We start from the raw sequence: 14,274 nt of genomic DNA, 5'->3' as shown, positions 1-14,274 counted from the left end.
TCATGTGACATTTTAGTAAATCAGGTGTTTACAACTGAGTCGAACTGACCAGAAATATGATTCGTACGAATCACAAACACTTAAATTATTTCAAATATCATCAACAAAATATGCGATTGGTGAAATAATGTTTAGAATAATACAAAACTAAGGTATATTGCTAGCTTTGTTTGTTAAGCTGGGCTCCGTCTCTACATAATCGCAGATAGAACCGGGAACCAGTTTACACGGAAGCTGTCTGCTAGCGAAAGGGGCGTGGCCTGTGTGGTAAATGTAGGACGCAGGGGATGTCCACATAGTAAGTTTGATATGAGATACCACATGACACACCAAGATATCGGGACTTTCATCAAATGTAGAGCTTCCCGTAGCGAAGCCTATCCTGTCAGCTGTAAGTTTTTCGATGACAATGTGATTATGCACGATGTTCGGAGTGATCATGCGCTTGATGTTTATGTAGCAATGTTGCACTTTTGATCGTTTTAACATCTTTAAAAAGGTATTCACATCATGATCTCATGTAGAGTAGAAATAGATAAACTTTCCCAAGTGAAATTGCTGATTCATTCAAACATAAAAAATAGACATTTTATATGATTGTGTTATCTTTGTTGTGCGAATGTAATCTGCTATTCGACGAATCACCAACGAATCCACTCCAGTACAATATGCACAATGAAAAGCCGAAAGACAATTCAATCAAATGTAGGCCTCGCAGACTGACAGTTTCATTTGTCTTGGATTTTCACTTATTAACGATTCCTTATCCTAATAATTAAACTATTCTACAATCTGATTTCATCTTGGTGAGGTATAGCACCATACACACGGTACAGGGCCCCAACAGGATTGGGGTTTACCATTGCTGGGGTTACAGTACCCGAAGAGCATTCCTGATGTTGCTTGACATCCTAGGAATGCAGTTTTCCTCAATCTGTTGAAAAACAATTCTTTCCTTCATGAATTTCACATGGAAGCTAGGGCTGGGACGGGTCCAAATTTACTACCCAGGTACCCACCCCCCTATTACCCGACCCTACCCAGGTACCCACTGTAGGTCTCATGAGATGTCTCAAAATGTCCAATTGGGAACATTTTTAGCATAGCCCTGGCAAAACGTATTTAGATACACATATAAAACAATCTGGTCATTCATACACTGAAGTTAAATTAAGTTTTATCTTTATTCAACCATATGAAAAATCAGAAGGAATGGGTGCATAGTCAGAAAGAAATGCAAACATTAGTGACTTGTAGTGTAACCATAGTTTTAGATAATTTTTGACATTAAACAATAAATCATGTGACTAACCACGGGTCCGGGTAGTCCTGGGATGGGTAACTCGGGTACCCGGGTTGGGTGGGTACTGAGTAGGACCCGGGTACCCGAGTTACCCGTCCCAGCCCTAATGGAAGCTTTTGCCCCTCTTTATATGCATTCCAGCAGCTATTCAGAATTTGTCATGTTATGATGGTTTTTCTAGAGATAAATGACTTTTTATTGTTTTATCAACTTTTCTATGCCATTACCACAACTGAAAAATATCTCTAGGACATTTTGGATGACTGTCTTAAATCATGTTGATAGGCAACAAATGTGGTAAAACTTGTGTATATTTCAACAGCTTTCAGTACAACGCATTTTATGCAAGGGACATAACTCTTTAATTGGGTGAGGTTCTTTATCAGTAGGTGTTTTCTAGGTCAGTTGCATATTTGAACTTGGGATTGCATTGTGTGTTTTGGTCAGTAGTGAAATTACTCCTGCCACAGTAATTACAAACTTGAAAATAAAACAGAATCCTAATTCTCATAAGATCCAAATGCTTTTACACATTTAATTCTTGCTGACTCTTTTTGTGAAGTAATAGTTCCAGCATCATTAATGTTACGAATATTTGTATAATAGAACCTGTGTCGCCATGGTGATCCTGACGCTGTGCAGTAGTGTCCAGGCTCCGATACAGTGTGCTCTCCGGCCCTCCATGTGGGTCCCTGGGCTCAAGAGACTTCACGTCCACCGAGAGAAGTAGCCACATCTTACACTCTACTCAATACAACTACAATGTATACCTTAATATTTACCCCATGGGATAATTAATATCAACACAGAAAATGGCTGTATCCATATCTCAATTCTTATTTATCCAGTATATCATATCTCAAATCTATTATTATATATACCTAGGCCCTTTTGCCACCTTAGCTTCATTTTTAGTCCCGTTGACTGACCTAAAGCTAAAAACAGCAGTACTGTCAAATGAAGCTGTTCTGTCGTGATTTAAATAAGGGACAATATCACCAACAATCGACTTGGCTTGTTGTGTGTCATGCTCAGGAAAACACTTTTTACAGCTAAAAGTTAATTCATTCCAATCTTCGGATCTGATTAAATATATCAAGGGTTTGTTTGTGACACACCTGTTGGTCTATGTTGAAGATAGAATAGAAGATGACTTCAAAATCCGCTCTTTGTTCTTTGGAATTTTTCAGTACACATGAACGATTATTGGCTGAACTTGATAGACTATATAAACCTGACAAGACACGGGCTGCATACCACTTGTTTTAGACACAGATTGAGGTTCAATGCATACGTTATTATGTGTATAAATATACAGAAAGTTGTGTCATTATAGATACATTTTGAGTATCATAGACCAAGTTACTCATATTCTGAACAGGTAGTAGTGAGTTAGTATGGTTTTACGCCGCTTTTAGCAATATTCCAGCAATATCACGGCGGGGGACACCACAAATGGGCTTCACACATTGTACCCTTGTCGGGAATCGAACCCGGGTCTTTGGGGTGGCGAGCGAATGCTTTAACCACTAGGCTACCCGACCGCCCCTGAACAGGTAGTAAAATTTGATTGATAATTATGATTATTGATGTACTCACTCAGAATGAAAGATAGCAATCTGTGCACAAGTAGGGTTCCATTTTTTCCACTTTAATTTTGAGACTCATGTGTGTCACATGTCCTTAAAGTGAATATGTATACTGTGTGTCACATGTCCTTAAAGTGAATATATATACTGTGTGTCACATGTCCTTAAAGTGAATATATATATACTGTGTGTCACATGTCCTTAGAGTGAATATATATACTTTGTGTCACATGTCCTTAGAGTGAATATATATACTTTGTGTCACATGTCCTTAAAGTGAATATATATACTGTGTGTCACATGTCCTTAAAGTGAATATATATACTGTGTGTCACATGTCCTTAAAGTGAATATATATACTGTGTGTCACATGTCCTTAAAGTGAATATATATACTGTGTGTCACATGTCCTGAAAGTGAATATATATACTGTGTGTCACATGTCCTTAGAGTGCATATAATATGTCTCATGTCCTGAGAGTGAATATACTGTGTGTCACATGTCCTTAAAGTGAATATATATACTGTGTGTCACATGTCCTTAGAGTGAATATATATACTTTGTGTCACATGTCCTTAAAGTGAATATATATACTGTGTGTCACATGTCCTTAAAGTGAATATATATTCTGTGTGTCACATGTCCTAAGAGTGCATATAATATGTCTCATGTCCTGAGAGTGAATATACTGTGTGTCACATGTCCTTAAAGTGAATATATATACTGTGTGTCACATGTCCTTAGAGTGCATATAATATGTGTGTCATGTCCTGAGAGTGAATATACTGTGTGTCACATGTCCTTAAAGTGAATATATATACTGTGTGTCACATGTCCTTAGAGTGCATATAATATGTCTCATGTCCTGAGAGTGAATATACTGTGTGTCACATGTCCTTAGATTGAATATATATACTGTGTGTCACATGTCCTTAGAGTGCATATAATATGTCTCATGTCCTGAGAGTGAATATACTGTGTGTCACATGTCCTTAGAGTGAATATATATACTGTGTGTCACATGTCCTTAGAGTGCATATAATATGTCTCATGTCCTGAGAGTGAATATACTGTGTGTCACATGTCCTTAAAGTGAATATATATACTGTGTGTCACATGTCCTAAGAGTGCATATAATATGTTTCTCATGTCCTTAAAGTGAATATATTTACTGTGTATCACATGTCCTTAGAGACCCATGAAGATTCCAGGGTAGAATAGGTCTTCTGCAACCCATACTTGCCGTAAAAGGCGACTATGCTTGTCGTAAAAGGTGACTAACGGGATCGGGTGGTCAGGCTCGCTGACTTGGTTGATACATGTCATCGATCCCAATTGCGTGGATCGATGCTCATGATATCAATCACTGGGTTGTCTGGTCCAGACTCGATTATTTACAGACCGCAGTCATATAGCTGGAATATTGCTGAGTGCGGCGTTAAACAACAAACAAACCAACCAACATGTCCTTAGAGTGCATATAATATGTGTCTCATGTCTGTGTGTCACATGTCCTGAGAATGAATATACTGTGTATCACATGTCCTTAGAGTGCCCATATACTTGACCATGTTTGTTTTGCAGATGGAGGATAGACCAGTCTGCCACGGACTTTGTGGAAACAGTGAAGACAGGCCTTGCCACCATGATACAGGAGGACCAACTGGGAACATTCTATGATGTACACAAGGTGCCCGCCCACACAAGTCAAACCCTGTCAGCAACTTTTTTTAGTTGGTTTACAGATCTGCCAACCGAAATACTGAGAAAATGGGAAAAGAAATATGTAACCTTTTTCAAACATATTTTATCACCGATGACCCAAATAAAGAAATAAAAGAATAAAAAAGATTTTTCTGAATTCTACGATCACAGTAACAAAACATCTTTGCCATCAAAACATTCGTTTCTCACACCTTGTAATTTAAAATGTGTTGTATGAGTGTATAAAATTCTCTAAAATTTCAGCTAGATAACCGGACTGGCAACATTGTAAAGTTACTAGACCAGATAAAATGTTGTCCGTTCAGAATTTTCTATACTAACAAACAAAAGTGTGAACATAAGAATTGTACTGTTTAATGTTAGTTCTCAGAAAATAACACTAAACTGGTGGATTGTCAACTTGGTAACTTTAACTCCCGACCATTGGGCATGCAACTTTTTAAAACTGAAAGTCCGTCAGCAAAATAGACGGTCTCGGAATGTCGGGCAGGCGCTATTTCTAACACTGGTTGTATGTTTTTTATTCAGTCACAGTTTAAACAAATATGTTCCATTGTCATGTTTTAAAAGGCAAAGTCTAAATGCATATCATGTCAGAACTTAGAAAAAGGGTCATGTCAGAATTCTTTTCTTTCTCCCAGCCAAACTGTTAAAGGGGAATAACTCCTTAAAACAACTAATAATAAAAGTTTCTTCTTTGATAGGCATTTAGAAGTTGGAGTACTTAGTAAGGATAAGATATATGGATGAACAACTTCTTTATTACAATTAAGAGCGAGACGAGCTCACAACATCTGTTATACAAAGCAACATCCAACCACTGAACTCAGCCACCTCAAACAAGTATTTACACAGTATAACCTCCACCCTGAGCAACTAGTACAACAGACAATACAGAACATCACCAAGAAATCTCAGAAATCTCCCTGTCAACAGTCTGCACCCTTTGTGATCAGCCTCCCCTACTTTGGAACAGTTAGCCATAAAATCCAGAGACTCTTAAAGAAACAGGCCAACATTGATGTTGAATTCTGCTTGAATTCTTTTAATTACTGAAATCAAAGTAAGGAAAGCAGGCTGCTATTTGCTGGCCATATCTGAGGTCTTGCAGACACTTGTCATCAGAGTGTGTGTGTGTGTGTGTGTGTGTGTGTGTGTGTGTGTGTGTGTGTGTGTGTGTGTGTGTGTGTGTGTTCAAGAAATTTCATAACTTAATCTTAAATTTAAACATTGTGTTGGTATATGTCTTAATTTATCTTATCCGTATCATGACACTATACTTATGATTTTATGTCTGGTGTCTCGTAGGCCATACCTGGTCGGATGTTATATTTTATTGTTTATGTATGTGTTTTAGTATGAAGTGTATATAACATGGGACACTATAATAAACAATATTCTCTCTCTCTCTCTCTTGTTTAATAGTTCATAACATGTCTCATTTCAGATTGAGAAGAACTTTGTAAGAATATTTGCATTTACCTGGGCAGAATGGCTTGACATTGTTGAAATCAAACTAGTTGACAATCATGCTGAGGTAAGACACCAGGATGTTAAAATCACAAAAAATATTCTTTTCAAAGGAAGAACATGGTGAAAGAAAAATAATTATTATCATGTCAGGAACTTTAATTTTGCAGTGCTTGTGAGAATCAGGGTCCTAAAACACAGTTTCAGGGTCAAGCACAAGATGCTGCACAACCTGCACACTCCACCCCCTCACACCCACATCCACATCCACACCCACACACCCCACCCCCTCACACCCCACCCCCTCACACCTACAGTCACACACCCCACCCCCTCACACCCCACCCCCTCACACCCCACCCCCTCACACCCACACACCCCACCCCCTCACACCCCACCCCCTCACACACACAGCCACACACCCCACCCCCTCACACCCCACCCCCTCACCCCCCCCACCCCCCCCCCCCCCCCCACACACACACACACACACCACCCCCTCACACACATCCACATCTAAATCCACACCCACACCCACACTCACACACCCCAAACCCTCACACCCCATCCCCTCACACCCACACCCACCCCCTCACACACACACACACACACACACATCCACATCCACACCTAAATCCACATCCACACTCACACACCCCACACCCACACCCACACCCACACCCACACCCCACCACCTCACACCCACACCTAAATCCACACCCACACTCACACACCACACCAACACCCCATTTTTTAAAAATAGAACAAATTATTACCAGACAAGTGTCAAAAGAGTACAGTTTGTTATTTGTATTTATTTTTCAAAACAAATAAGCACCAGTTGGTTGGAAAAAATGATTGAGCTCCTAATTATTGGGAAAAAATTTCTCATCTCACACCAAAATCACGGCCCTGTCCTTGAAAATAAATTGTTTGCTGCCTTACTACTGTCTAAATAAACTTCAACTTTTAAATGATTTGTATTTTCCAGGTGGTCTCATTTTCCAGTGGGTTGCTTCCCTTGTCTATTCCATTTGCCTGCTTCATAAATGTTGTACGTATTTACTGTTGACTAACACATAACCTTGACAACAGAGAAACAAGATGAATCCATTATTGATGGATCCATTAACTGTGTTTGTACATTGGGGACAGATCATTGAACATTTAAGGGGAAAAGATGGCGATTTTTGTCACTACTTCAAATCAGGCCAGTTTCTTCTCTGAAAGGAGGAACAGAACAGTCTTTTTAAAAACACAATTTTTGTTCAGGATAACTGGCATTTCCAGTGATTTTGTGTGTGGCAAAATCGTAGCTCCTTTCCCCCCACCCTCCCATCAGAAATGGATGTAAAAGGCAACTATGCTTGTCGTAAGAGGTGACTAACGGGATCAGGTGGTCCGGCTTGCTGACTTGGTTGATGCATGTCATCATCTCCCAATTGCGTAGATCGCTGCACATAATGGGACCTGCATCACTTCAGGGTTCCCCCCCTCGTCAAACTGACAGGCCATGATATACCTGGAATATTCTTAAAAGTGGTGTTAAACACAACTCACTCCCTCACTAGTATTTGAAGAGGGATTTGTATTCATTTCATCAAAAATGTCACATTTGAAATAAAAGGAATAGGATGTTAATGTGATGGAGTCTGTAACAAATGACACTGTTGATTCTTGCAGGCCCTCTTCTGGTTTCCATTTTATGGACACAATTTCAACATCACCAGACTGGAGAAACTACGTACAGCAATGGGAGTCAGCATCAGTGTACAGGATCAGTGATGCCACGCAAATGTTGTTGAAGAATATAGACTGATAACCAAGCTGTAAACAGTTACTATCTTAAAGTATCCTTAAATGGGCCCCTTTCTAGAATATAGACTGATAACCAAGCTGTAAACAGTTACTATCTTAAAGTATCCTTAAATGGGCCCCTTTCTAGGATATAGACTGATAACAAGGCTGTAAACAGTTACTATCTTAAAGTATCCTTAAATGGGCCCCTTTCTAGAATATAGACTGATAACCAAGCTGTAAACAGTTACTATCCTAAAGTATCCTTAAATGGGCCCCTTTCTAGAATATAGACTGATAACCAAGCTGTAAACAGTTACTATCTTAAAGTATCCTTAAATGGGCCCCTTTCTAGAATATAGACTGATAACCAAGCTGTAAACAGTTACTTTCTTAAAGTATCCTTAAATGGGCCCCTTTCAGAATATAGACTGATAACCAAGCTGTAAACAGTTACTATCTTAAAGTATCCTTAAATGGGCCCCTTTCTACAATCTTTGTGTAATGACTAGTGTAGATCAAGGAAACAATACAGTCCCTATAACTGGGACAATGTCCAAATCCTCTCCAACAACCTCCATGATTTCACTAAAGGAAAACTAACAGAAGCAATCCACATTCGCTGCCACAAGCTATCAATCAACAGAAATCAAGGCTATTTCATCCCATCCGCCTACTATGAGCTCATCAAGCAATAATCACTTATCCTGTTTAATTGGCTTCATGTCCCATTGGCTTCCCTTGTTGTCAACACCTTACCTATGTTCTCCCACTGATATATGCAATTGTTGTTACTGTTAATCCTCCACCTACTATATATATTCTGTACTAAGTCCCTCATTCAGTCTTGCTTGACAACGGTATAAGGATCTATACTGAAACGTCGCTTTTTACAGTATTAAAGAAGTTGTTATCCATAAAAATTGTATCTACCTTGTCATCCGTCAACTTCTAAGTAATACCTATCAACCAATTTAATACAGTCCCTATAAGGTGATTGGTGAAGAACAGTGTGTATCTGTGATCATATCAGTAGACATAATATGTGTAGGAGGTCTGAGGACCTATGCTGGTCATAAGAGGCGACTTAATGGATCAGGTAATCATGCTCTGTGACTTATTTGATGGTGTGTCATCGTACCCTGATGGATCGTTGCTCATTATATCAATCATTGGAGTGACTGGTCCAGAAACGTAAATTTACAGGCCGCTGTCAGTGTGGCGTTAAACAACATATACACACACCTTAATAAATCTCTATCCAAGCTTGAATATATATTTATCTCATTTAAATCAAGTTTGTTTTAAAAAGCTGATAGTTGAGAATCTGTAGCTATTTGAAGTGTGCTTTTATGTAATCTAGGGCTTAGAAAGATTGTAGAAATATAATTTAGAAAATGTCTAAATCATTCTTGTTTGTGAATTTAACCATGGTGTTTTTGTTGTGTTCTGTTGTGATCATTTATTTCAGCTGAGCCTTGTCAATGCTTGCCAAATGCAGTTGTATTTTGATTTGTTGATTGTACAGTATTAACATTTCAGATGCTTGTCATACTTTGAATTGATGAATTGACTGTGTCACCCATATCTGTTGTGAATTAAAATGTCTGTTTTTCCCCTGAAAACATCTGTGATGCCTCCAGTTCACGTAAAATATACCAGGGAGGCTACCTCCAGTTTTTCTAAATATACCAGGGAGACTGCCTCCAGTTTACCTAAATATACCAGGGAGACTGCCTCCAGTTTACCTAAATATACCAGGGAGACTGCCTCCAGTTCACGTAAAATATACCAGGGAGACTGCCACCAGTTTTCCTAAATATACCAGGGAGACTGCCTCCAGTTCACGTAAAATATACCAGGGAGACTGCCTCCAGTTCACGTAAAATATACCAGGGAGACTGCCTCCAGTTTTCCTAAATATACCAGGGAGACTGCCTCCAGTTTTCCTAAATATACCAGGGAGACTGCCTCCAGTTTACCTCAAATATACCAGGGAGGCTGGCCCAGCTTTACCTAAAATATACCAGGTAGACTGCCTCCGGTTTACCGAAAATATACCAGGGAGGCAGCCTCCAGTGTACCTAAATATACCAGGGAGGCTGCCTCCATTTTACCGAAAATATACCAGGGAGGCTGCCTCCAGTTTACCTAAAATATACCAGGGAGGCAGCCTACAGTTTACCTAAAATATACCAGGGAGGCAGCCTCCAGTTTACCTAAAATATACCAAAGTGACGGGCTCCAGTTTATCTAATATATACCAGGGAGACGGCCTCCTGTTTACCTAAAATATAACCAAAGTGACGGGCTCCAGTTTATCTAATATATACCAGGGAGACTGCCTCCGGTGTACCTAGAATATACCAGAGTGACGGCCTCCAGATTACCTAATATATGCCAGGGAGACTGCCTCCGGTGTACCTAGAATATACCAGAGTGACGGCCTCCAGATTACCTAATATATGCCAGGGAGGCTGCCTCCATTTTACCGAAAATATACCAGGGAGGCTGCCTCCAGTTTACCGAAAATAAACCAGGGAGGCAGCCTCCAGTTTACCTAATATATGCCAGGGAGGCTGCCTACAGTTCACGTAAAATATACAAGGGAGTCTGCCTCCAGTTTACCTAAAATATACCAGGGAGGCAGCCTACAGTTTACCTAAAATATACCAGGGAGGCAGCCTACAGTTTACCTAAAATATACCAGGGAGGCTGCCTCCAGTTTACCTAAAATATACCAGGGAGGCAGCCTACAGTTTACCTAAAATATACCAGGGAGGCAGCCTCCAGTTTACCTAAAATATACCAGGGAGGCTGCCTCCAGTTTATCTAAAATATACCAGGGAGGCAGCCTCCAGTTTACCGAAAATATACCAGGGAGGCAGCCTACAGTTTACCTAATATATACCAGAGAGGCTTCCTCCAGTTTACCTAAAATATACCAGGGAGACTGCCTCCAGTTCACGTAAAATATACCAGGGAGACTGCCTCCAGTTTTCCTAAATATACCAGGGAGACTGCCTCAAGTTTACCTCAAATATACCAGGGAGGCTGGCCCAACTTTACCTAAAATATACCAGGTAGACTGCCTCCGGTTTACCAAAAATATACCAGGGAGGCAGCCTCCAGTGTACCTTAATATACCAGGGTGGATGTATCCAGTTTACCTCAAATATACCAGGGAGGCTGGTCCCACTTTACCTAAAATATACCAGGTAGACAGCCTCCGGTTTGTCTAAAATATACTAGGGGTGCTGCCTCCAGTTTACCTAAAATATACCAAAGTGACTGGCTCCAGTTTATCTAATATATACCAGGGAGACTGCCTCCAGTTTACCTAGAATATACCAGAGTGACGGCCTCCAGATTACCGAAAATATACCAGGGAGGCTGCCTCCAGTTTACCGAAAATAAACCAGGGAGGCAGCCTCCAGTTTACCTAAAATATACCAGGGAGGCTGCCTCCAGTTTACCTAAAATATACCAGGGAGGCTGCCTCCAGTTTACCTAAAATATACCAGAGAGGCTGCCTCCAGTTTACCTAAAATATACCAGGGAGGCAGCCTACAGTTTACCTAAAATATACAAGGGAGGCTGCCTCCAGTTTACCTAAATATATACCAGGTAGACGGCCTCCAGTTTACCTAAAATATACCAAGGAGGCTGCCTCCAGTTTACCGAAAATATACCAGGGAGGCTGCCTCCAGTTTACCTAAAATATACCAGGGAGGCTGCCTCCAGTTTACTTAAAATATACCAGAGAGGCTTCCTCCAGTTTACCGAAAATATACCAGGGAGGCTGCCTCCAGTTTACCTAAAATATACAAGGGAGGCTGCCTCCAGTTTACCTTCTATATGCCAGGGAGGCTGCCTCCGGATTACCTAAGGCCGCTAAGATATGCCAGCGAAACTGTCCCCACTTTACTTAAAATATATCAGGGATAATTCCCTCTATTCTACCTATACCGGGGGTAATGCCTCGAGTTTTCATAACATGTACTGAAAAAAAGGGATCATGAACGTGGTGGTGATATTTTCATGAAATTGTGAGCTCAGTCTTAACTTAAACAATATCCCCCAAACTGTTACTTTATAACAGGGAGGCTGTCTCCAGTCTTCCGATAACATAGCAGTGTTCTCTGGGTCGATCTCACTCACATGTTGAAACAACGATTTCGTGAGACAACAAACACATACATCAAAACGTTGCCGCTGTCGACCTGATAGTAAAAAGGTCGACTTCAAGTATACTATGTGTCTAGAGGTAGTGCATTGACCTAGAGCGTCTCGTCACCTGCCGCCGTCCGAGAGCAATGACACAGTCGAGTATAGACGACAGAATACAGAAACGTGTCAGTCTGTTCACAGGGCTCCCCGTTTGAAAAATACCTGTTTTGTCCGATATTTTACGCCGCAGTGAGAAATATCACGGCTATGTATGACAGTTGATGGAAAATAATCGTGACTGGACCAGACATACCAGTGACTGATATTATGAGCGACGACGCAGGCCATCATCAAAGTCACCGAGCCTAACCACCCGACCCAGAGAGTCGCCTCTTATACGACAGCTGTTTACGGATCCGCGATCCAAGATTTCACAAACGTGGAGTATTGTTTTCCGTTTTCTGGTTTCAGTCATTAAAACAAGTCGGGGGGGGGGGGGGGGCACGGGTGGCCCAGTCGTCTAAGACGCCGCGATTCGCTGTGCAGAGTTGCGTAACCTGTGATTGTGGGTTCGAATCCCGGTTCGCCCCGATTATGTTTCTAGGTTTGTCAGCACCTTACCCGTGCTCGTTGGTTTCACCGAAGTGGTAAACCTCTGAGACCTGCATCACTTCGGGCTTTCCTCCCACATTAAGCTGACACGCCGTGATATAACTGGAATAATTTTAAAAGCGGCGTTAATCCCAACTCACTCACTCACACTCACTCAGACACCATTGGTCCAATAAGTCATTGGTTTCATAGTAAGCTTATTCACACCAACGATGACATCACACATTGTTCAAGACGTTCGATTCCAATTTCCGCCACATATACAATTGATCTCTCACTGGCTTCGGCACGCCAGAAACCTGTGATTGTGGGTTCGAAAACCCGGTTCGCCCAGATCATGTTTCTGGGTTTGTCAGCACCATATCCTGCTCGTGGGTTTCACCAAAGTGGTAATCATCTGAGACCTGCATCACTTCGGGCCTACCTCCCACGTTAAGCTGACACGCTGTTATATAATTAGAATACTGTTAACAGCCGCGTTAAACCCAACTCACGCACTGTCATGATGACATATTTTGTTCACAACATCAGGATTGTATCGAGGATATCAAGAAATTAAAATATTAAAATGTCACTTAATGTCCACACATCTTCGTCTAAAAAACACAAAGCTCAGAAAGCTGAAACGTCGTCTGAATGATGATGGCTGTTGCAGAGAAAAACAAAACAACACCCAAACCCAAGACCCCCCCCCCCCCCCCCCCCCCCCCACGGCTCGCATGAACCAAACACAAGTATATATGTTTAATCAACATATCCATCTAAATTTTGTTTATTATAATTTATATCGTCTTCAATGTAAATAATCGCCAACAATGTTGCCCTCTTCTATAACCTTTGCATTTCGTCCAAATTAAATTGATTGGATCAGAAAATTTGATTTTATATAAAGCAAAGGATTTGTCCAAAACACCTACATACTTGCAAGTTGTCAGACTTTTCCTGTTGAATCTTCCCGATGTCTCGCAATGCAATATGTCACTAATAAATGCAGCTGATGTTGGCATCCTCATTCATGTGAAAAACTAAGAAAAGAATTAGTGGGAGACCATTAAGATGTCTCATGTTTATTTCCTCTAATTGTTTATTTACATTAATTGCATCAAGTGAATTGATTAACAATACATTAAAATAAGAAAAGTAAGTTCACATGAGCAGCGATCCCTGAAATGACTGGCACGCGGATGGAAAGAGATGATGTCTGTCTTTCCTACTCGAAATTAGTTTGATATATTTGTAATTTATGATGCTCTTTCGTTTCGTCAATTCAGTACATACACATAGATCTACCCTTATTCTTGTACAAAGCTCAGTAGAAGTATCGGCGTAAGAACAGAAACATGAAATGCCTCGGGTTTATTTCCTCACATTTATTGTTTAAACATTAATAGCATCAAGGGAATTGACACTAACAATACATTAAAATATGTAAAACAACTTTTCTCAGCAGATACTGCGTATTTAGGCCTGTAAGCCCTTTTCCCGCCATGTCAAATAAGATCGACCTTCACCTTAGTCACTTCCGCTTTAGAAAATAATATGGGATTTGCGCATGCGTTTGACTAAGATTTCCCGGATGTACACATGCGCAAAGGCAATGTCGGACA

The 14,274-nt window shown here is 40.6% G+C and overlaps 1 protein-coding gene across 1 annotated transcript; it reads left to right on the top strand.

The window, feature by feature from the left end:
* The first annotated feature begins 263 nt into the window (after positions 1-263).
* Positions 264-8,026, top strand: LOC139472455 (uncharacterized). Its single transcript, XM_071254932.1, has 6 exons — positions 264-391; positions 1,910-2,029; positions 4,478-4,583; positions 6,066-6,155; positions 7,080-7,142; positions 7,772-8,026. The coding sequence occupies exons 2-6, from the start codon at positions 1,923-1,925 to the stop codon at positions 7,871-7,873; spliced, it is 468 nt and encodes a 155-aa protein (XP_071111033.1). The 5' UTR covers positions 264-391; positions 1,910-1,922; the 3' UTR covers positions 7,874-8,026.
* Positions 8,027-14,274: the final 6,248 nt, after the last annotated feature.

The sequence above is a fragment of the Haliotis cracherodii genome, unplaced genomic scaffold (assembly GCF_022045235.1).
Source record: "Haliotis cracherodii isolate W230 unplaced genomic scaffold, xgHalCrac1.p SCAF_24, whole genome shotgun sequence".
NCBI lineage: Eukaryota > Metazoa > Mollusca > Gastropoda > Lepetellida > Haliotidae > Haliotis > Haliotis cracherodii.
This window is presented reverse-complemented; position numbering and strand designations above follow the sequence as displayed.